This window comes from Phaenicophaeus curvirostris, chromosome 13 (assembly GCF_032191515.1).
Source record: "Phaenicophaeus curvirostris isolate KB17595 chromosome 13, BPBGC_Pcur_1.0, whole genome shotgun sequence".
In the NCBI taxonomy this organism is placed as follows: Eukaryota; Metazoa; Chordata; class Aves; order Cuculiformes; family Cuculidae; genus Phaenicophaeus; species Phaenicophaeus curvirostris.
The window spans coordinates 20604506-20627610 of NC_091404.1; the positions used below are offsets into that span (position 1 = coordinate 20604506).

A 23105-nucleotide genomic window follows, 5' to 3' on the forward strand; every position below is an offset into this window, starting at 1 on the left:
AAGAGCCCAGCCCTGTGCCTGCCAGCAGAGCTCCACACCCCGCGTCCCCCCCTGCCCGCGAGGCTGACCCAGCACCTCATCCTCATGTGAACACCTCCTGCGAAGCCGCAGCTCGGAGAACGCGCAGATCTCCTCTAGCTATGGCAAAATTGCCCTGCCGAGCCTCCACGCTCCCCAGCTAACGAGGCTGATGCAGTGACACCTCCTCACTCATCACACTAAGACCCCCTCTTTCGAAAGGGCTCAGCTTCCAGACTCAGTGGGACGCAGCATGGGCTGCCTGCCTCTGGAGATGCAGCTCATCAGCTAATGCTATGGAAGCTGAGGACATTTGTCACCTCTTCTAGGTCACTCCAGCAAACCCCTGTCACCTCCCCTAGTCCCTGAAGAGAACTGGGGCTGTCAGACCTCACTCTCGCAGCTCTGTGGAAATTGCCCATCACAAAATCTCGGCACCCAGTGCCACGAAACCCACCCGAGCCTGGCCCAACATCAAAGCTCTGCTTGCCAGCGGTGAGGAAGAGCCTTAGGGCAGACAGAAGGACAGACACCCCTCAAGAACGGTCTTCGTGCTGGATTCACACATGCAGGGTGCAGAAGAGCCAGCCCGTACCCCCACGCCGTCTGCAGTGCGCAGGCTCGGGCGCTGCCCAGTGTCCCCCAGCAGACAATGAATAGGGCCGGTGACTCAGGGCCACTTGCTGACGCACCACACTGGGCTATTCTTCTCTCTCTAGATGAGTCGTTCCAAGATTGGATGCAGCCTATCTCCGAGAGAGGCGCCTGGAATTAGCTTAACTCTTGGCAGTACATGAAAAATCTAATTTCCTTAAGAGTGAACTGGATCCGGCTGTCTCAAGGCAGGAACAGAACCGTGCTCCCTCCCTCGGGCTGGCGGCGTGCTCGCCCCAGTCAGCAAAGCGGCTCCACTGCTCACGTCCCAGCAGCAGAACAAACCAGGAGTCACGTTCCTATTTGCTGAGCTGTCGCACGTCTGAGTTCTCAGGCGGGTGTAAACTAGACTGAAAATACACGGAAGCTACAAGGAACAGTCAAATGAGCACGGTCCTACCTTTTCTGGGTAGCAACAGCAAGGCAATCTGCTCGGGGAACACTCCCTGCATCTTCCAGGACCGCCACCTCTCCTGCCTGATAACCAAGGGACAGCGGGCTTTTTATCTGTGGGACTTTGGTAACAGGTAACTGAGAGCGTGTAAACATCACCACAAAGCTCTGAGATTCAAGTCAAAGCAGAAATCAAACATTCAGCTGCTTCTCAGAGCCTCTTTGGTCTGTAAATGGGCTGGAAATGTCAGGAAACCTGTCCTTCCCATGAGACGCCCGGTACTTCCTTCTTCCAGCCAGGTAGGAAGTAGCTTTGCTCATGGAGCTCTGCTTGGTTTTGCTTCACCTCAACAGACCAGAAGCCACAAAACTCTTATGGTCCTCAACTCTGGGATACTTGGACACTCACAAGGAGCTGGGATCGATTTGAGATGCAGGACCCAGCCTGGGCTCTGCCATGGGCTCCCCCAGCCAGAGGCACCCTAGAAACAACGACCACCTCGCGTCCTCTGTGGGCAACGAGCAGCCTCACATCCACGTGGTGATCAGGACACTTTGCAGCTGACTCGTGCCAAAACACACCCTCCTCCTTCCCCTTGCCCACAACCAGAATGAACCTCCCCATCTCTGGTGCCCGGCCTGAAGACACGGCAGCACCCCTCGTGTACCACCACACAGCATTCCTGCTGGGAACAGCTCCCGGGGGGTGGGGAATTCAGGGATTTCCTAGGGAAGCAGGGACTGATGTCTGTTTTGGGGCTGAACCCTGGGTATGCTGAGCTCAGGCCCAAGTGACCCAGATGGGGCTGCATCAGCCAGCACCTTGCCCGGCTGAGTCCAGCTGTCCCAGCTGGGCTCCTTGGAAACAGTCCGATCTGGGGAGCATCCATGGATAGAAAGTATTCACAAAAACTTTCTTCCCCTGCTGGGCTTTATTAGCGCCTCTTCTTTGTGTGGGAGACTCCCCCTCCAAGCCAGATTTCTCCAGCCCTTTTGCCCAGTTCTCCTGCCATCCAGGCGATGACTTGTAGCTGGGAAGGATGGAAGGATGCCTCCCGACGCCCTGCATCCAATTGTTACCATGTGCGATCCCACTCCCTCGCTGAGCCTGTGCACTGCTGGAGCCACATCTCCCTGTCTCATCTCAGAGCCCAGCTGCTCCAGCCAGGAAAGAAACCAAAAAAAGCTTAAACCAAATCATCAGGACAGAGGGACATGGGGATGCTGTGGACGTTCCTCCTGCTCCGCGCCTCCTCCCTCCCTCTCCACTTCCTTGCACAGAGGAGCAGGAGAGGCGAGCCTGGGGGAGCAGGTTGAGGAGATAATGAGTTGAACCCCAAGTAATAACACAGTGCAGCATAACGCCGTCCCACTCCTGTGCCCCAAATCCCATCAGCGTGGGGACGAGCCCAGGCTGTGTGGCAGGGAATGCCGCGCTGAGGATGCCGCACACCACAGGGATGGCTCCACCTTGAGTTGGTGGGTTTTTCCCTTGGGACAGGAGACGGGTGGGCAAGGCTGTGCTGAGAGATGCTGCCTCCCTGCCCACGTGGCCCTTTGGGATGTAGACTGAGAAGGAAAAGAACCGGGAGCTAGGCTGTCAAACCCTTGGCATGTCGCTGGTGGGTACGGTGCGGGCGCCCAAGGCACTCGCGGCAGGCGGATGGGAGATGCGTGGCAGTCCCAGGCAGACCCCCCCTTCCAACGGGAGCCCCTCTCCTCCGCTCCCCCCGCCGTACCTTCCTGCGCCCGCGCTGCCCGGCTGCTACTGACCGAACCCTTCTCAACGCCGAGTCCCGCAGCCCTGTGCGCATTAGAGACTCTTCATCACGGGGATGCCCCGCGGCGAGCAGCTCTTGGGGGTATGTGCGGGGGTGGGTGTGCGTGCGTCACCCCCAATCCCGTGCCTCCCATTGGAGGAATAGCAAGTGCCCCCTTCGTGGAAAGAGATCTGGTGTTCCTGGAGGTCAGCTGTCCCCTCCGCGTCACTCATCCCGTGCCACGCTCTCCTCCACAGCGGGCAGGGCCTCCAGGCCGAGTCCTCCGCCGCTGCCGTGCACGCTTGAGAAGGACACCATGGTGTGGAGAAGCATCAGGACCAGCACGCAGAGTCTGATCCTGCTGCTGCCGAGGCGAGACCCCGCGGAGACCGGCAGCAAGGATGGCGAGTGGGACTGGTAGTACTGGTGGTGGTGGTGGTAGAGATGGTAGTGGTTCTGCCGCTGGTGGTGGACGTGGGGGTCGTGGCGGTGGAAATGGAGTGACTCGGACGCTGCGGATGTGGGGGATGAGTTGTCGTTGCTGTCTGGGGGGTGGTCGCAGGAGTCCCATTGCACCTCGCAGCACTTGGCCTCCTCCTCGTCGGGGAGTTGGTTCTCCAGCAGGCCTGCGGGAAGGGAGCAGAGGGAGAGGAGGGGGTCAGCAGGAGCCTGCAAATGGGGCTGCGCAGGGACTGAGTCCCCACGCCAGCCAGCTGCGCGCTGCAGGATGGGCAGAGCCCGAGAACTGGGACACCCAGAGCCCCCTGGAGCAGTGTGCAGGCAGAGAGCGTGGCCCTGAGGTGTGCTCAGTGCAGCCCAGATGCTGCTGGTAGCAGTTAAATGTCCCAGACCTGCTTTAATCCCATCACCTTCATCCCTTACGTGCTCCATTTACCATTCAATTCGAGGCCAGGCTTCCAGTCCCTGCGCTACGCTGCAGGCTGTTGCCCTGTCTACGTTAACCTCTTGCCCCTTGCCCCTCGATCGCCACGTTCTGGCAGCCAGGCAGTGCTCCCCGTGTTTCCACACTCTAGCTCCTCCCTCTCCATCCCCAAAAAAGACTTGAAAACTAAGCGCTTGGCTTGCAAAGCATGACAGGGCTCCTCAGCACCCACCCATGCCCCATGCCCGTGGTGTGGGGAGCCCAGCCCCGCTCCCGGACCTCCTTACCCGTACAGATGAAGCCAGGCAAACCTCCATAGATCAGCTCGTCATTGTCCGGTAACACGAACGGACACCTGGTCTGCACCTCCAGGCAGTATTGCTTGCATGGGATCCGCTGTTGGCACTGTTGTTGGGTCACGTTGAAATACTCGGAGCACAGCCAGGCCTTGTAGACAGCCTAGGGAAGTCACCGAGAGGGACGTGTCACCTCCCCACACGCCCGGGCAGCCAAAGCATCGTGGAGACATGGGGTGAAGGGAGAGTGAGGGAGACCTCGGCTCACTTGAGAAACCCGTGTCAGTGCTTCGGCATTACTTAACTCACCCACCGATTGAAAGAAACTGGGTCTGTGGAACTCATCCAATACACGAAACTCATTATAAAGGGAAATAACCACATGTACTAGTGTCCCCGACAGACGGGCTCTGTGACAGACCGCGGTGATGCTGCCAAGGCTGGTGGCCCAAGAGCTTGGTCCGTCATAAGAAACAGCCAAGCACTGCTTATCCCAGAGCATCTTCCTTCCCCACAGTCTGTGGCTCCCCCGGGGCAGGGCAGTGATTTACACCCCCTCTAAAGGACTTTGGTCCCCATCAGCTCTGAATGAGGGACACAGCACAGCAAAACAGACCCTGGGGCGAACTTTATTGGGAATTTCCGACGTTCTTTGCCTGCTGGAAAAGCTGCCAGACAGGAGCAGACGGTGAATGCTGGGAAGCAGCACCCGCAGTCACTCTGGCCTCTGACTCGTCCCTCTCTGCCACCGAAAACCACCTTCTTCAACTGCCCCACCCACCTGGTTCTGGAAGAGATTCTCAATCCATAGGAAAGCAGTGTTTTTTTGCCATGCCATCTCCTTTGGCTCACACGGACGGAGCTTGGTGGGAACACATCCATTTTACAGGATAATGTCACACTCGAATGCACCAAACAGCGGTACAGAGCCCTCCTGTGTGCCCTGCTCCCCTTCCCACTGGCTTGAACCGTGCTTGAAAACACTTCCAGAAGCAAAAGTGACCTGGAGGTTCACCTGCAAGACCGTGCCACAACCATTCCTCTCCAGCCTGTCCAGTCCCCGCTCCTGCTCTCTTGGATCCAGAGCCACATGGCAGCAGGGGTGAGAAAGTGGCTTCCATCCGCAGTGGATGAGGATGACCACCCTCCGCAAAATCCAGCCCTTCCCTCCCACCCTCTGTGTGTTCGTGGCCATCACAGCTGGCCGGGAGCAGCCCAGATGCTTCAGTTAGGACTGTATCTGCCACATCGCCCCTGATCTCCCGAGCATCAGGCACGGGTGGAAAGTGTCTCGGCTTGCTGGAAAACAGAGGGGGGTCCCTTGTTCCTCACGGTCAGTGGTCACTCTCCAGGCTGCGAGCAACCCGTGATGCTGCTGGGAAGAGCAGCGCCGTCCCTGGCACCTCCAGCTCATCTACGGTTCTATCTGGGCGCTAGCGTTAAGGTCATGTTAGTGACCACATCCGACCCCCTTTGAAACCAAGCAGAAAGGACTCCCTGGGATTCAAAGGGAAAAAACTTGCCTCCTCGGCGCGCTTGAAGAAAACCCCAGGCTCCTCCTTCCCAGCTGCATTTGTATTTTCTGGTGGCTTTAAAAACATCACTTCTTTGTTTCCCCATGTTTCCATAGATCCTTATCATTGTTTGTTTGGACCATGGTGGGGGCTCAGGATTAGAGCTGGTTGGGAAATTCTTGGCAAGTTATTTCAGCTTCTTTTTTCCTCTTTCTTTTTCCCCTTGGAAAATGCCAAATCATGAAACCCAGAATTCTCATGGAAGCATGTCAGTTTTGGTGAGACTTTCATCACAATGAGTTTAATCGGGACCAGGCCCAGATCTATGGAGCAGGCTCTTCAGAGCAGTCAATAGCCCTGTGGTCAGGGCTCTCAGCTGGGATGAAGGAGATCCAGCTGGGGTCCTGCCTGTTCTCCCTGCTCTACTGGATGTGAATTATTGAGACCCCATCCCTGGAGGTGTTTAAAGATGAGTAGAGGACATGGTCTAGTGGTGGACTTAGTAGGGCTGGACTGATGGTTGGACTTGATGATCTTAAAGGTCTTTTCTAACCAAAACCATTCTATGATTCCCTGGGAATGAGGAGGAAAGGAGACAGGCAGGGAGAGCGCAGTCCGTGTTCCAGAGATGCTGCAACCCCAGCAGCAACGCGTGTCCTCCCTGCCGTCCTCCTCTACCTCAGGGACAGTGCTGGGAGCAAGGGGATGGTGGGGCAGCGAGGAGGACATGGACCCTCGGTGGGGTGGCCCATGGCTCTTCTTCTTGGGAAAGCACCATCTATTCGTGAAATGTCAACAGGAGGCAAAGCAGGGTTAGACACCTCCATGGACACTGACACCGTACGGTAGATGGGATGGAGGATCAGAAGAAAAAAGAAACATGGAATTCTTTAGGCTGGAAAAGACCTTTAAGACCATCAAGTCCAACCATAAACCTCACACAGCCAACTCCACCCCTAAAGTATGGCCCTCAGTTCTACACCCACATGGCTTTTGCACCCTTCCAGGGATGGGGACTCCACCACTGCCCTGGGCAGCCGTTCCAGTGCTCGTCAATCTGTACAGTAAAGAATGTTGTCCTAATATCCAGTTTAAACCTCCCCTGGTGCAACTTGAGGCCACAGAGAGGTCATCTCATCTCAATCTCCCCTCTTTCAGCTGAGAACCGTTCCCCTTATCCTATCCCTGCCCATCAAGAGCCCCTCCCCAGCTTTGCTGCAGCCCCTTTCAGTACTGGAAGGTGCTTTAAGGTCTCCCCCCAGCCTTCTCTTCTCCAGGCTGAACAACTCCAACTCTCTCAGCCTCTCCTCATACAGGAGGTTCTCCAGCCCTCAGGTCATCTCCATGGCCTCCTCTGGCCTCACTCCAACAGCTCCATGTCCTTCCCATGCTGAGCACTCCAGAACCAGACGCAGGACTCCAGGTGGGGACTCACCAGAGGGGAGCAGAGGGGCAGCATCCCCTCCCTTCCTGCTGGTCACACTAAAACGGCCACAAATTCTATACGCGCTCACAAAAATTCTGCTGCAAACGCTAAGTGGCAGCACCTGCAACAGCAGAGCCTGGAATCCATCCACATGGGGGTCACAAATAGGAAACGAACCAAATCTGCATCGTGCCCCAGGGCCAGCAGCGGGTGCTCCCCTCCCTGGGTGAGCAGTGCTGCGAGGCTGCTGCTCCCCAATTCCTCAGGCACCAACCTGTTTTGTGGTGCCAAGGAGACACAAAAATGCTGCACATGGACCTTTGCAAGCTGTGTAACTGCTCCCCAGGGACAAGGCTGTGAGTCCTAGCTGGCAGCTCTCGGGATCCCCGATGCCCAGCGCAGCCCGCCTGCCCCTGCGTGCCAGCCCGCAGGGTGCGGATGGAAGGACCAGACAGGGCACACCGCATCCATCCCTCCCGCTCAGCCTGCCTTCCAGGCCCTCATCCAGCTTAGTGCTGGGCACCTCCATCAGTGGGACTCCCTCACATCACCCAAGGAGGTTGTTTCCCTGCTGCAAACACACATCTCACTGCCTACAAGTTTCCCTTCATACTTGACCTACATTTTCCCATCCCAAAGTTCACTCCTTTCAATCATTCCATTAACCGTCCCTCTCCCTCCTCTGCGTTTACACGTCTCTAATGTTTGCAGATGCATCACACTCCCCGTTTAGTCATAACTGAGGCAAGCTCGGCTGATTTACTCTCTCGTGTTTCCTGCGAGTCTCCCTCCCAGACTTTTAATCATCCCTGATTCTCCCCCGTGCTGCTGCTTCCCAGAGCCCGGCTGCATCCACAGCTCCTGAGCAGCCCGGCGAGGAGGGATGCTCCAGAGCGTCACCAGCACCATCCCAGCTCTGGCTTTGGGCTGCAGCCACCAGAACAGCTGGCACAGAGACTCCCGAGAGCCTGGGAGGAAGGAGCTCGGGCTCATCCCGCTTTCCTGCAGAAGAACACCTTGCAGAAGCAGCCTCTGTATGGATCTGCATGTTTTCCCCCTAAAACGCTTCCACTGACTCCTACCAGGGAGGTCTGGCAGAGCAGTGCAGGCTTGGACAACGGTATTCCCATGAATTTAATGGAAATGCTGAGTGAAATGCTGCGAAGAGATTGTACTTAGGTCACTGGAGAGGGCAGAGGACGAGATTTGCAGGTCCCTTCCCTTCTCCCTTTCCTTTCCAGGACATTCGCCTGCCCAGAGCGAAGCAGCAGAGCTGGGAGACAGCAGATCCCCGGGCGTTGCTGCCGGTGTTCCTGCAGCCCTGCAGGATGGAAACTGCCCACGGCTGTTTGAAGATAAAGAGGGAAGACCTGATGGAGCGGCCCCACTCCGCAGGGATGAGGCTGGGATGCAGGCAGATCCCTAGGAGACACCAGCATCCTCTTGTCGGAGGATTACAGGCCAGGAGCATCCCCAGGATGCTCCAGCAGCAGCCTCACGGCTCTGGTCTGACAACAGTTTCCAATATCTCTGAGCTTACCCCACGTAACCTGCTTTCTCTTGCCGTTATAAAGGATATGTGGGAATTTAGGACAGGAAGAAATCTATTCACTGGTCCAATGACGAGGGGAAGCTTGTTGTTTTCCATCCTTGCCCTTTATGGTTTCTTCAGGAAGCGCGTTTGTTTGCAATCAGCGTTTCTGCCATTCTGTTTCTGCTTTTGGCTCACCTCCAGCCCAGCCGAGTAAATAGAAGTGACCTGATCTCCGGAAAGCTCTATTTTGGTGCCCTCCTCCTGCATTTTTTAGCTCTGAGGACTGGCTAGATGACTCCAAGAAAGCACAAGGAGTTTTGCTGCCTAGGAAAAGGGCCAACATCAGATTTATACGTGAGGAGGAGGAGAAGCGATCTCTCTGCATCTGAATTTTGCAGGTGTGCCCAAGCGTCCCATCATAAAGGATGTTAAAGAGAAATCAAATGAACTGGATTTCCAGCAGCCACCTAATTAAGCTGCTTGTCTGCTCACACTTCCAGTGATATCCAACAGCAGCAGCCGGAGGGACAGCCTTTGCACAGGCACAGACGGAGTTCCTTGCTGCCCACACTTCTCTCGCTGCCTCCTGTCAGCACCAGGAGGGCATCCCCCATCCAACAGCTTTCCCAGAGTCTTTCTGCACTCTTAAGTCCTTCTGCACAAAATAAGGTATTCCTTTTTTGAATCAATTTGGCCATTTCAATGCAACTCGAGTTGCTGCCAGTATTTTGTAAACCCTGGCATCACCCATTCAACCACCCCAGCTAAATTCTGGGAGAAGCCAGGGGCAGGGATAAAGCAGCACCCTTGGGGTGCAACACCTCTGCAGAGGATGCAGCGCTTGGCACAGTCTGGATGCCCACCACAATCGGTAATTAACCCAACGAGTTGCTGCTTTCCCATTAGAGCTGGAATCAACGCTTGGGAAGTTCTGCTCAGGAAAACCCTGCTAACAGTGCAGGAAGCCCGGCCCAGCTGCCACAACCCCTTTTCTTAAAATCATAGAATCATTAAGGTTAGAAAAGACCTACGAGCTCATCCAGTCCAACCATCAGCCCAATCCCACCATGCTGACTACACCATGTGCCAAAACGCCACGGCCACAGCGTGTTTGAACCCTCCGGTGATGGAGACCCCCCCACTGCCCTGGGCAGCCTCTGCCAGGGCTTCACCACTCTGTCTATAAAGAAACATTTTCCAATATCTAATCAATTCCTCAGAGGCAGGGGCTGGGGCCGCATCCCTGGCCCAGCGCCCTCTCCTCAGGGAGGGAGATTTGTAGACCAGAGGAGAGGAGGATAATGAGGGCAGAGAGGAAAGCAGTAAACTTTCCCCCACAAAACAATCTCATTCTGAGCAGAAAAGGCAACGCTTGCTGCTCACCCTCTGCAAGGTGGGGAGCTCACCCACCGCAAGGTGGGGAGCTCACTCACCAAAACGCCTCGGGGCAGCCCCCGGCACAGCGTGACCGGTTGATCCCCCACTGCAGGATGTCCAGGAAAAGGAATAAGCTGTCACACTAGGTCCTGCCAAGCTGGATGCTTTGAGAAACCAGGCCCAAGTTTACAGCTTGGCAAGGCTGCCCGGGGCTGCATTTAATTGCAATAATATTGGGCTCTGCTGAGTAATCTGAGGAAGCGCTGGGGGCAGCTCTGGAAGGAGACCCAGGAGCGTGCTCGGGCTGGGGATTCATGCTGGAAGCAGATGTGTTCCTATCACAACCCTCTTCTTCTTCTTTGCTGCCGCTGAGGCCAGGAGTGCTGGACCTGCTGGGGAGGTGCAGGAGCACCCTGCTCCCTCGGACCAGACCCTGGAACCTCGCTCCAAACCCCACCTCATTCCTGCCCAGGGAGCTCACTGGGATACGGCGCGCACCCATTTCCAGGTGGGCTGAGAGGAAAACTCCCCACCTACCCCGGCCAGCCCCCACCTCCGGGAGCTGTTCCTGGGACTCACATTTCCATCATGGCCTGAGATGAGCATCTGGAGTGGCTGCGCCTCATTAATCCTGGACACAGGGAAATGAGCACTGCTAATGAGCCGCTCGGGCGTCTCTCCAAGCTCTGGCACATCAGGATGCAGCACGGGAAGCAGGACGCACAGGGAGGGAGGGAAGAGCCCCCTTGGATGGCAGCGGATTAAGGGAACGCTAACGTCCATGGCCGGCCGGGAGGAGTCACGAACACAAGCTGCATTGTCCAATTACCACTGTATCCAATTTCTGCCGCCTGCAACCCTGACATTAACAACACTGAGCTTTTTAAGCAGCACTTTTTTCTGTTAAATGAGCCCTGCCATGGGCTGTTCGGACATCACATCTGTAACAGCTTTGATAGTTCTGGAGCTGCGTTATCCCTGTCCTGCCACATTCACGTGGTTTGGGGGGAAACCCATCTAACCTCAAATCCAAAACATTGTGATTATGCCATTTTTTATTGGTGTTTATTATTTTTATATATATATATAATGCTGACTCGTCCCTCATGCTGACAGCGCCTGGAGCCACGGATCCTGCCTTTCCAAACTCCAGGAGGCAAACGGCTGGGCTGCCAAGCTTCTGCTACCCTGCAGCCCCTCCTCTCCGGGGTTTATTTTCCCACCAGTTTTCCCCCAGCCATCCCATGCATGACCCCAGTTTGCATCCCAGCTCGTCACCCCAGCACTGCCAGGACAGAACCCACCAGTCTCATCCTCAAGGAGCATCCTGGGCAGACGAATTCCCCACTTCCCACCCTCATCCTGGACCAGAGCCCTGTCCCTGCCAGCATCTCCCACGGTTCCTGATCTCATCCCTGAAGTCACTCCAGAACGACTCTAAAGCAACATCAGTCAGAGCATTCCACTCTCACCACCGCAGCGACTGCATGAAGTTCATGGCTTTTAGTATCTTGGTTTTAATTCCCAGCTCTTGGAATAAAGACACGTTCTGAAAGCCCTTTCTTTTCCAGAAAAGAAGGTGCCCCAAAATAAACCCCCTCCAGGCTGCTCAGATCAGTGACACATGCAGTTCCCTAAGCTCTCACCCTTCAAAACTAAGAGAAAACAGCTTTAAAGCACAACCTCCATGCACGCTCCAAGCCCAGGTAACAGTCATGCTAGAGCTCCTGGGTAGCTCTGTGCCTTGGGAACACCTGGAGCTGGGAAAGGGCGGGAGAACCAGCATCACAGCCCTCCCCTGCAAACACACCTCCAGCGCCCGCGGGCAGCTGGCAGCCTGGGGCACGGGTGAACGCTGCCAGCTCCCAGCCCAGGATGCTGTCAGGGGCTGCCACCGCATTTACAGCCTCGTTTGCTAGCTAATCCGCTCATTGGAATCAAGGGCACCACGGCTGGACCAAGGGGAAGGCAGGGACTGCTGCCAAGAGCCCCCCTTGCTCTCCAGAGCTGGCACTTGTGTGCCTGCACACCACAGGTCCCCTCATTTTTCAGCATTCTCCATCAAAACGTCCTGTATGGAGGCAGGAGCTGGTGCTGCAGCCACAGCAATGCGGGTGCAGGGGCAGAGGTGCAAGTGGGAGAGCTCAGCGAGGCAGGTAGGAGGGCTGCTCACAGGCACGATGGGTCTTGGCAGCGGCTGCACCAGCTGGCACGGCTCTGGAAAGACGTGTGCCCATCGCTCACCGGGTGGCAACCTCGGAGTGGCTGCAGGTAACCCAGGGCTAGTTACCAGCCTCGTCTGCTATCACCCAACTCGTTAAAAAGTAATTAAATACCGCTACAAAGCTGAAGCTGACCACGATCGAGTTGGGACAGAGGGAAAGTTGGGTCCCTGCAGTCTATTAGCATCGCTTGAGGGACTGACTCCCATTTGCAGCCAGGAGCTTCGCAGGATCCAAAAGCAGATTAAACATTTATACAGATAATGAGAACATCCTGTTACATGAGATAGGATATAAAAAAATAAATGCGAGACACTTCAGTGCCACCAGTTATAAATTACCCACCAGCCGATGGGGGCAAGGAAGAAGCTTCTCCAGCAGAGCGGGTGCATCTGCCTCCCAGGGAAGCGGTCAGGCTGCAGTATCGCTTTTGGGAGGGCGCGAGAGACCAGCCCAGCGAAGGCCACGCTGGGGCGTCACAGCAGGGCTGCCTTCACAGCTGATGCCTGTGGAAAGGTCCGATCCCGCACGCTGCCTGGAGCCCCTCGTTCCCACTCGAGTGCTGGAACGGTGCAGGACATCCTGCAAGGTCTCATTTTGTACGAGCGGGAACGCAGTGTGCGCTACAGGGTCTAAGGCAACCCTGCAGCGGGAGCTACCTGTCCAGCCTTATGCCTTGCTTGGTGCACCTCATGGAGCAGGGTGAGCAGCAGTACCTGCCCAGTCCCAGCTCCCTCATGCAGCAAACCGCAGGGAGATGGGAGCGTCCCACCTCAGCAGCCTGGCTCCCAGGCACCTTGTACTGTCAGAGGGAGATGCACGGACTCCCACATGATGCTGGGTTTGTTAGGGGGCTCCCGTTACACCTAACTGGTGTGCAGAGGTCCCTTAAACTAAAGGCAAACGCAGCAGGAGATGGCTTCTGGGCTGCTTGTCACCACTCCTGGCAGCTTCTGCCGATGGAGCCCACAGGAGCAGACACGGCTCATCTCAGACCTCAGAGCTGGAACCTCTTTTTTTTTTATCTCCAGCTGAACAGCACTTGCAGAAATCTCCCTTCTAGGAGGAGGCTTAAGGCACCCAGGGAAGTGGGGAGAAATCCAGGATAACTCTCAGTCTCCATGGTGAGCAGCAGGCAGATGCTCCCAGCCAGCACTGCTCCTCCTCAGGCAGCGAGCTTCAAGGGATGCGCTCCTGCGGGGAAGCCCCATCCCTGCTGCTCTCCCTTGGAGCAAGCCCAGGACACGCTGTGGCTCTCCTCCCCTCTCTGTAAAGCTGCCACAAATGCAGCTGCATGACTGCTTGGTCCTCCCTGCCAGTCCTGCCTGCAGGCTGCCTCCCACTCCCAGGTCAGGAGCTGGGATGTGGGCAAACCCTGGGGCTGCTGCTGCCTCCCGCAGCCTTGAAAACAACGGGACTTGGATTCTCCTCTAGTCACTCTCCAGTAGCTTCAGATCATTTCTATCCTGTGGCATCCAAAACTGCACCCAGCGCTCAAGGTGGAGCTGAGCAGGACAATCCCCTCCCTTGACTGGTTGGCAATGTCATGCTGGACGCACTGGGCAAAGTTCACAAACACAACTGAGTCAAATGCCTGGGTTTTTCCAAGCACATCCTCTGATATATTCTCCATAGGCTCAACCAGGTTGGTAGCAGGCTGCAATGCTCCAAGAACTTCCAACCCCAGGCAAATACAGCGAGCAAGTTAGTTTTGTGGGCACGGCCGGGCTGAGGGCACGGGGCAGGGAAGCTCTGCAGTCCCTTCACGGGGAAAAAGAACTCACGGGTGTGTAGATCCAATCCACTCACCTAGAATTCATCTAAAAACTAAGCAGCAGACAGCAAAAATCCCAGGACTTTAGTGTTGCAGATGCCCTGCCTGCACAAGCATCCCTCCTAGACACAGATTTGCAGCCCCCGGCAGCCCCGCGGGAAGCAGAGCCCAGCTGACGGCGGTGCCAGGCGTGCTGGATGGGTTACGGCTTTTTGCCAGACACAAACAACAAGCAGCATTTCTACAGATGGTGTTTCTGCTGCCCTGAAGAGCCCCAGGGATCAAATAAGGATCTGGAGATGGCATCCAGGAGCAAACCCCCCTGACAGCAGCAGGCAGCCAGAGCCAGCAAAACACACAGGACTTTTCCACCCCAGCACCGTTTCTCCTGTCTCCTCCCCATGCTTGGTCCCACCGAGCAGCCGGAGCAATGATGGGTGGGGAACAGGGGTGCCCGGACCCCTCAGAGACCTTTGGGATGGGGACTGGAGCATGGACTACAGGCAACATCTCAAACATAACCTCAGAGAGCTCTGCAAACCAAGTGAGCACCCCCTCTCCCAAACATCCCCTCTCCCCATGCTGGGTGGTGCAGACCCAACAGCAACAGCTCACAGATGGCAGGGGGAGAGCCACTGCCCCTGGAGAAACCATCATCGCCGCCACTGGACCCTGCCTGCATCTCCTGCCCAGAGCAGAGCTCCCGTCCAACCTCGTGGTTAGATGCTTTGCATCCTCAAGCACGAGGACTCACCTCCTTTTACAGCTCACTTGGATGTGGGGGTCATTCTCCAGCTTTCCTTGCTGTGTCTCCCCTTGCCCTTCTGTCCCTCTGCAGCCTCCATCCACCAGAAGCACCACAGAAGCTTCCATGCAGAGATAAAGTACCAGTTGAGATGCCCAATACGCGTCTCTGTTACTCCTAAGGGGATGAGCTGGGCAGGCAGCGTTCACTTCAGCCAGGACCAGGAGCACCAGGATGCTCACGCAGGCTCTGGAAAGCCAACACCTTGCCAGGTGATGCTGTTTCACGCAGCCTTTTTTAACACAACAGTCACATCAGCAGAGTTTGGGGGAGCCCAAAGCCTCCCTCTGGCACCCAGGAGCACGGCTGGGAGACAGGGCCTGGGGTGAAGCCAAGAGCAACAGCCAGGCGGGGAAGAGGAGTGATGCTGAAGCGGCCAAGCCTGCAGGGAAGAGGATTGAGGCTGAAGTGGCCGAGCCGCCCCAGACAGGGAGCTGCCGGCTCTGCCCACGGGAGCCGGGGCTGCAGGCAGCACGGACAGATGGCTACTGCTCGCCCAAGCTGCCTCCGTGTCTCATTCACAGATTTGCTGTCCCTGAGTCATTGCCCTTCAAACGACAGCAGAGCTGAGCTTCCTCTGCGTGAAGCCAGGCATGAGTTGCATCCTAATGGCATCCCGGTGACAGAGGGAATAGCCCCTGGCAGCCAGGTGTATCCTGCGCTCCTGCCTCTAGCCCCAGCAGGCGGCTCTGGAGCCACGCGGCAGAGGAGAAGCCACAATGGGCACCTCTGGGGTGTTTTGAGGAGACCTCGCTGCCTCCCGGTCCTCAGGGCGTCTGGGTGCCGAGCGCAGCGGCGGTGCCAGGGGTCTCTGCCATGGGAGAATCCAGGATGTCCACGACCCCTGCCATTGCAGAAGGCTCTCTTCCTCATGCAAGAGACGCTTGTCCCTGGACGGGGATCACGCAAAGCCCTGCTCATGGGCAAGGCCTGGGTTCAAGCAAACACTGCGTGCATCCCCTTCCACCTCTCGGTGCCGGCTGTGGGCAGGGAGCTGCGTCCCAGCAGCACCAGGATGCTCACAGGCAGCGCAACACCAGTGAATCCCCCTGCCTGTGGGGACAGCCTGTGTCCCTGCCTGTTAGCAAAACCAGCATCACAAACTATCCTGATCTGGGCCACCCTGGGCAGCCAGCAGCCACGGATGCGTCAGCAAGGGAGGATCAGGGGGGTTGTGTCGTTGTACCGACACTGTGGCACGTGCTGCTGAGCTCCCCGACTCCCAACAGCACGGCAGCACACCGAGTGCTTTCCAAAAATCATTGTTAGCCCCCGAAGTGTCGCACCGCACCTCTGCCACCAGAGCTGAACCAGGATCTCCGAGTGGCACGTTCCACCCCGGTGGTGAAGGCCCCCCCCACATCACACTGCTGGGGACAGGCACACATGGAGAGGAACCCGGGCTCACGTGCATCCAGCACCGGTGGCAGCAGGCGCAGCCGGGAGCACGCGGGCACAGGAAGAGGTGCTGGCGCCTGCGTCACTTGTAGCTACTTGGTGACGGTTTGATGGAGACAGATCTCTCGCCCTCCCTCGCGCTCTTCCCTGCACCATTTGCCCACTGCCTGTTGCTGTGCGGAGCCTCGCTACCTTCGCACACAGTTTCTTTTTCCTTTAAGCACCACTGACTGATGTCAACAGGCAGCGACAGACAGACAACCACCCAGCCCGAAGCAGGCAGGCACACGGAGCGGTAAATCCCCTCCTTCTACAGCCCAGAACCAGGGGGAGTGCCCCACAGCCTCAACCCTGGGCTGCTTTGCCCCACAGCACCTCTGTGGTCCCAGGACCAGCCCACCACACCCCAGGCACCTGGAGATGCCTGGACCCCGAGCCACGCACGGGACTGCCCACACACCAGCTCCACCCTCACTTGGAGCCACCAGGCTGAGCAGCCTTTTGGATAAGCCCAGACCAACTCAACGATAACTGCCTTTATCAAGCTAAAAGGCTGCTTTGGTTCCACCAAGAGGCACCTCCAGCCTGAGGTCTCCCTGGGATGTTGCCCTCCTAAAGCTCCTGGTCCCAGCACGCATAGTTTTCAGAAGATGCTCCACAGGGAGAGACGCTGAGCAGAGACAGATCACTGATGCCGTTCCTGGCTAATCAAGAGCAAGCAAACAGTGTGCTGAACCCAGGCACCCCAGATCTGCTCTCCAGCCGCTCCGTAAGGGCTGGGCTGATCCGTAAGAGCTGTGCCAGACGCGATGCTGTGGCACCTCACAGCGAGGACTAGCCTCCACCTCTCACCGTGTCACCCATGCACCCACAGCAGGGGAACACCAACACGTCGCAAAACCCTCAGGAGTGAAATCCTGCCCCACCAGACTCCCTCAGATGGGCCTCTCTGGTGGGTAACAGGGAAACCAGAGATGCAGAAGCAGATCTGGCCATGACCGCAGCGAGATTCAACAGCCTCGGGCGCAGAGAAACCCTGGTAATCTAATATAATTTGAGATGCTACAGGTCCTGTCCAGCCTCGCCTCCCCACCAGCGCTGTTACCAGCCCCAGCTCTGCAGCTCCCGGCTGTCAGGCCTTCCCTCTCCACAGCTTTGTTTCTTGCAACCTAATGAGTCCTTAATTCAGTAGGCTTTGTCCCATAGATCTTGATTTGCCCTGGTAGCGGTGGGAGCGTGCACTTTTCGGAGAGCTCTCGGTAGTGGCTGTCAGAGAGGGAGACAGAACAAACAGCGCTCTGCCTCTACAGAAGAAAACCTCTCGTCTGGCGGTGTCTGAGCTGGAGCAACGCAGCTTTTTCCCTGTTCAGAAAGATGGAAAAAAGGCACAAACCAGCCATAAGCATCCCATAGGGCATCCCTTTGGAGGGACGGGGATTTCTTCCTGCACTATGCCCTGCAAAGCCCGAGCCAATGGCTCACGTGCTGCGAGGGCTCCCAACGTCCCACATCTCACGAGGGAAGCTTGGCTGCAACATCCCCATCCCCCAGCCATGATCTCTTTGAGCCCTTCTCAAGGCTGCAGGACGGTACCAATGTGTCACCAAAACTGTGCAGTGCATCAAGTCCATCGAGTCCTGCAGCGACAAAGAGCACAAGCCACGTGGGAAGAGGGGAGACGGAGGTGGCAGGCAGCTGCTCCCGGCCCATTTAATGAGCCTTCCCTCTTATAGGCAGAGAACCACAAGTATTTTCCACCTCTTTGATGCACATCACCACTAGCGAGCACCAGGACCCCAGCAGCTGGCACTCCAATCTTCTTCACAGCAAGAGGTGGAAGGTATTCCAGAAGATGGATGGGCCTTGCAGACCCACATCATCACCCCCTCCTCCCCTCTTCGCAGGGAGCCGGGGGACCTGCTGGCACGGAGCTGGAGATCCAGCCTCCACCAAACCCCACCAAACGGAAAAGGCAACAAACAATAAACCCGAGAAACGGATTTTCACGACTCGCTGGCTCTCAGCCGTGGGGATTTTTGGTGCGAGCTGTAGGAGTAATAACTAAAACATTTTCAGGGTGTGATTTGGAAGCTGATGGTGCTGCACGGGAACAACAACAACACAAGCAGAAAGTGGGATCTGCCCGGGAATTCTTTCCAAGAAGCAAATAAAAAGGCCTAGGAGAGTATTACAGCAATGAGTAATCAAAGCAGCCCAATTAGAGACCCCACCATTTCATGGCATTCCCAGCTCCCAGAAAGATTTTGGCTCAGCCCTCCCTGAGCTTAGGGTTTGGATATTCAGGGTGCTGCTCACCCCCCAGGTAGCACCTGCCTCTCCCCTACAAGCAAAGCACCCCAAAAATAAATCAGGATAACTTATTAATAGGGAATGACAGGACTTATGCATCTCCTGAAACTAACCCACAACGCTCCACTGCATCCAACTTCTTAACTCGGGGTCAGACCTGTTGCCCTAAGGGGGAACCGGCTGCTCCGGTGCCGCTTTTGTTGTTTTAAAGCAGGTGCAACAGATCCAAAGCCACCGGGGCGGTTTGGCCAACAGAGAGCACCCTGTGTGGTGTTTACTGAGCTGCTCTGCTCCTTGGGGATGGAATTACAGCGGGGATACATGGCTCTGCAGAGGGAGGCTGCGTGCAGGTGAGCTGCTTTGTTTCCCTGCCTTGTTTTTCCAGCTGATATTCCACAACAGCAAGGATACAATGGGGAAGCAGCTCTAACACCCCATGGTGAGCCTCATCCCCTGCCCCGCACGCTCACCCAGCCCCAGAAACCGCGTTTACCCCGCTACAGGGCTCCCTGCAGCTGGAATCCCACCACAAGGATTCTGCAGAAGCCCCTCATGCTGCTATTCTATTTTCCTCTACTCCTCCTCTGTTCTGCTGTCGTTTGCTCTCGTGTGTTGCTACCATCGAGCGGCAGCTCTCTGCTGGGGATTCATGAGCGGCATGCAGCCACAAGTCACATCAGAAAACGCAGTATTATTCGGCATCTGGATAGGAATGACAAATCCAGGTGGCTTTAAAAATCCCGCCAGCCAGATTTTCCCAACGCAACGAGGAACTGCAATCTCTGCTGAAGTCCCGGGGACTCAAAATCAGGCCTCAACTCGCTGGTCAACACCACATTGAAGGGATTTGGCTTCACAAACAGGGAACGGCCACCGACAGGGCAAGAGCGAGACTCGTGGCTGCGATAGGCTGAAGTGAGGCACCTAAATACATATGGAAACACCTTAAATAAGTGGCCTGATTTTCACAAGAGGCAGAAACAAGCAGGAGCTGCTCAGGCTCGGGTCGGTGTGTGCAGCCTTGAGCACCTGCACTGGGAACGGCCTCGCGGGTGGCCCTGCCGCCCGCACCTTCCTGTTGCTTCCCAAACGCCGCCCGTGAAATTGCAAAGCTGGTGCCCACGGAGGCTCCAAGGATGGAGCCGGTGATCTGAGAATGGAGCAAGTTAGGAGGTACATGCCCTGCTGCTGCTGCCTTCAGCTCTGCGTCTTCTGAGCCCCTCTCCTGCTCTCCCATGGAGGATGTGAAGCCCAGGGACACTTCATGAAGACTCATCCAAGCACAGCACTGCGCCCTGAGGCTTTAGAGTCACCAGGAGCATCTTCTTGCCCAAGACCCAAAGGTAATGATTATTTTTTCATCTTCAATAGAATCATGGAATCGCTTGGCTGGAAAAGACCTTTGGGATCATTGAGTCCAACTGTACCTGACCAATACAAAACCAGATCCCTGTGCACCTCCTCTACCCATTTTTAATATGCCTCCAGGGATGGGGACTCCACCACTTCCCCGGGCAGCTGTTCCAGTGCCTGAAGACCCTTTCACAGAATCACAGAACAACCAGGTTGGAAGAGACCCACCGGATCATCGAGTCCAACCGTTCCCATCAAACACTAAACCATATCCCTCAGCACCTCATCCACCCGTGCCTTAAACACCTCCAGGGAAGGTGACTCAACCACCTCCCTGGGCAGCCTGTTCCAGTGCCCAATGACCCTTTTTGTAAAGGGTCTGTGAAAGGATTCTTCCCCAGTGTCTAATCTGAACTTGGCCTGGTGCAACATGAAGCCATTTCCTATCACTAGTTACTTGGGAGAAGAGGCCAACGCTCGCCTCGCCACAACCTCCTTTCAGGCAGTTGTAGACAGCGATGAGGTCTCCCCTTGCCCTCCTTTTCTCCAGGCTAAACAACCCCGGTTGCCCTCAGCTGCCCCTCCTAACCCTTGTTCTCCAGACTCTTTCTTTGCTTCTCTCTCTAGGTCTCTACACCAGCGAACAAAACCAAGTCAGACTGGGCAGAGACGGGCGCTAACCCTGAAGCGAGGGTGCCTGTACAAGCTACCGGACGCAGGATGGGAAGACCCTGCTGGGCTCCTGGGAGCATCGCAACAGCGAGCAATGCTAAATCCTTTCCCTCACCGTAGAAACAGAGCAGCAGGGCCAGAGCACTGGGTGCAGGCTGGTGACCGTGTTCCGTGGGAACCCCCGGGGGGAATCTGGGCAAGCAGGCTGTAATTACCTGGCCTGGCACCAGCCCAGAACACCAGCACTAGCTCCTTTCCAAAACCGGCTCCTCACAAAAGCAAAGCAGAAACATGGGCCTGGGAGCGGTGGCCAGGATCACGCTGTTGTGCCCTTGATGAAAGACATCACCTCAGCGTCCCCAGCGCTGCACCCCACGCTTCCCCAGGAACCAGCTGCCACCGCAGCTCCAAGCATCCCTCAAAACTCTCCCAGAGGAGGACTGGTCAATCCCCATCCTGTCACCAGGGATGCTCAGCCACTGTCCCTCTGGGACGATGCTGTATCCCACCCTGCTGCCTCTCTCCCAGGATGCGGGACCGAGAAAGGGAAAGCAGGTTTAAATACTGAGACCACCGCGCTGCCCGGTGACATCCAGAGGGAGGGCACCCAGGGGAGCCTGGGGAGCTTGAAGCCACAGCACCGGGGGCTGGCGAGTGCTGTGTGGAAGGAGGGCAATGCCCAGAACCACACTGGGCTCCGGACAGAGATACAGCCGTGGCATCGGACAGAGAGGAGATGACACCGCGCTGAGGCTTCATGGATACTGGGAGAGGCAACCCGTTGGCTGTCAGAACGTGGACTGTGCTCCAGGGCTGGGCACGGTCAGCGACACCAGGGGTAACGCCAAGGGAAGGGGTCATCCTGGCACCCCGACTGTCTCCCTGGGGTAGAAGGGATGGAAAACAGCTGCTGCATGCAGAGAAGGGGTTCCAGCAGCACGGTTCATCTCAGGTCACTGCTCGTCTACACACCTCAGCTTAACAACGTCCGGGCAGCAGGCCCGAGGCAGCGGTGAGGGGCCCCGCACTCCTGCATGTGTACAAGTGCAGGTGAGGCTGGGAAAGAGCAAGGTGTCCGGTACCTGCCTGCGCACGGATGCGTTTGGAGGGATGTGCGAGCACACGCACGCTTAGGCCAAGCCCCGCTCTGCTCTCTCGCTCCCACCACCCGCTGCCCCGAGGGGTCTCGACCCACCCTGCCAGCACCGCCAGGCTGGGGTGTCGGGGCAGGGGGAGACCCCTGGCCTGCTGGCAGGCGTGTGGGCAGGAGGGAGCTGGATCCCCTCCTGCAGCTGGGCCCCCAGTTTGTGGGCAGGAGAACCACAGCCCCTCCTGCAGGGAGGGGGTCCCCAGGAGAACCACAGCCCCTCGTGCAGGGAGGGGGTCCCCAGGAGAACCACAGCCCCCTCGTGCAGGGAGGGGGTCCCCAGGAGAACCACAGCCCCCTCGTGCAGGGAGGGGGTCCCCAGGAGAACCACAGCCCTCTCCTGCAGGGAGGGGGTCCCCAGGAGAACCACAGCCCCCTCGTGCAGCCGGGGTCCCCGCAGCTCAGCAGGACAACCCAGGAGGGGCCTCCGGCTGCCCCCCCTCCCCCGGCCCCCCGACTCCTACCTTGCAGTCCGTCAAGCAGGATCTGACCGAGTACTCCTCCGACTGCAAGTACTTCTCCAGGAGGAGGTCGAACTCCTCGTACTTCTCCTGGGCGTGCTGGTCCAGGCGCTGGTAGGCTTGGACGCAGCTGCTGCAGGCGTCCCCGGCCGCCACCAGCTCCAGCACCAGGTTGTCCAGGCTGCAGTCCAGGCCGTCCGGGCCGCGCATCTCCCGCAGCAGGTCCCACACGGTGTAAGTATCACAAAAGGAGAGGTTGAAGTTCCTAAAGTGAGCCTGCAGGAAGGTCCCGGCGGCGGCGGCGGCGGGGGGCGGCGAGCGGAGCGGCGGGCGCTGCAGGGCGTGCAGGCGGCCGCACGCCGAGCCCAGGTCCCCGCGGGGCTGCGCCGGGGGGCAGTGGCCCGCGGCCCGGCTGAGGTTGCCCAGCAGGGCCTCGCAGCCTCCCCCGGCCGCCTCGGCGGCCAGCAGGGCCCTCGGCGCCCGGCCCCGCGCCGCCCTCCCGGCCCCGCTCCGCTCGCGGGCGCGCAGCTTGGCCCCGGCGCAGAGCCACAGATGGTCGGAGAGAAGCACGGTGAAGAAGAGGAGGGAGGCCAGCGAGAGGCGCCATTTCTGCGCGCGCTCCGGGTCCGCCGCCGGCTTGTCGCTGCGGCGCGGGGCGCAGCACACGGCCCCGCCGGCGGCGCCCCCGCGGGGGTACGTCCAGGCGCCGCGGATCATGCCGCGGGGCGCCCGCCGCCGCCGCCTCCGCCGCCGCCCCCCCCGCGCCGTCACCTGCCCGCGCCCGGCGCCGCCCGCGCCCCCCCTCGCCGCCGCCGCCGCCCCCACCACCGCCCCCGCCGCCCCGACAGCGCCGCCGCCATCGCGCCGCCCCCGCTCATCGCGGGGCTTTCCGCTTGCCCGGCCGCCCCCGGGCCGCAACGTGCCCCCCGCGCGGCCCCATCGCCCTCACCGCGGCGCCGCCGCCGCCGCCCGCCGGCCCCCACCGCGGCCCCGCGCCTGCGCGAGCCTGGGACGGCCCCCCAACCCCCCCTCAACCGAGCCGACCCACCGCCACCCCCCCCCCGCAAACACCGGGCTCCGCACACACCGACCCCCCCCCCCGCCCCGC

The 23105-nt window shown here is 57.9% G+C and overlaps 1 protein-coding gene across 1 annotated transcript; it reads right to left on the reverse strand.

The window, feature by feature from the left end:
* Positions 1–503: 503 nt before the first annotated feature.
* On the reverse strand, positions 504–22723 carry NALF2 (NALCN channel auxiliary factor 2). The gene is made up of 3 exons (XM_069867718.1): positions 22001–22723; positions 3988–4167; positions 504–3440 (listed from the first exon to the last, which is right to left on the reverse strand). The coding sequence occupies exons 1-3, from the start codon at positions 22712–22714 to the stop codon at positions 3051–3053; spliced, it is 1284 nt and encodes a 427-aa protein (XP_069723819.1). The 5' UTR covers positions 22715–22723; the 3' UTR covers positions 504–3050.
* Between the last annotated feature and the right edge of the window lie 382 nt (positions 22724–23105).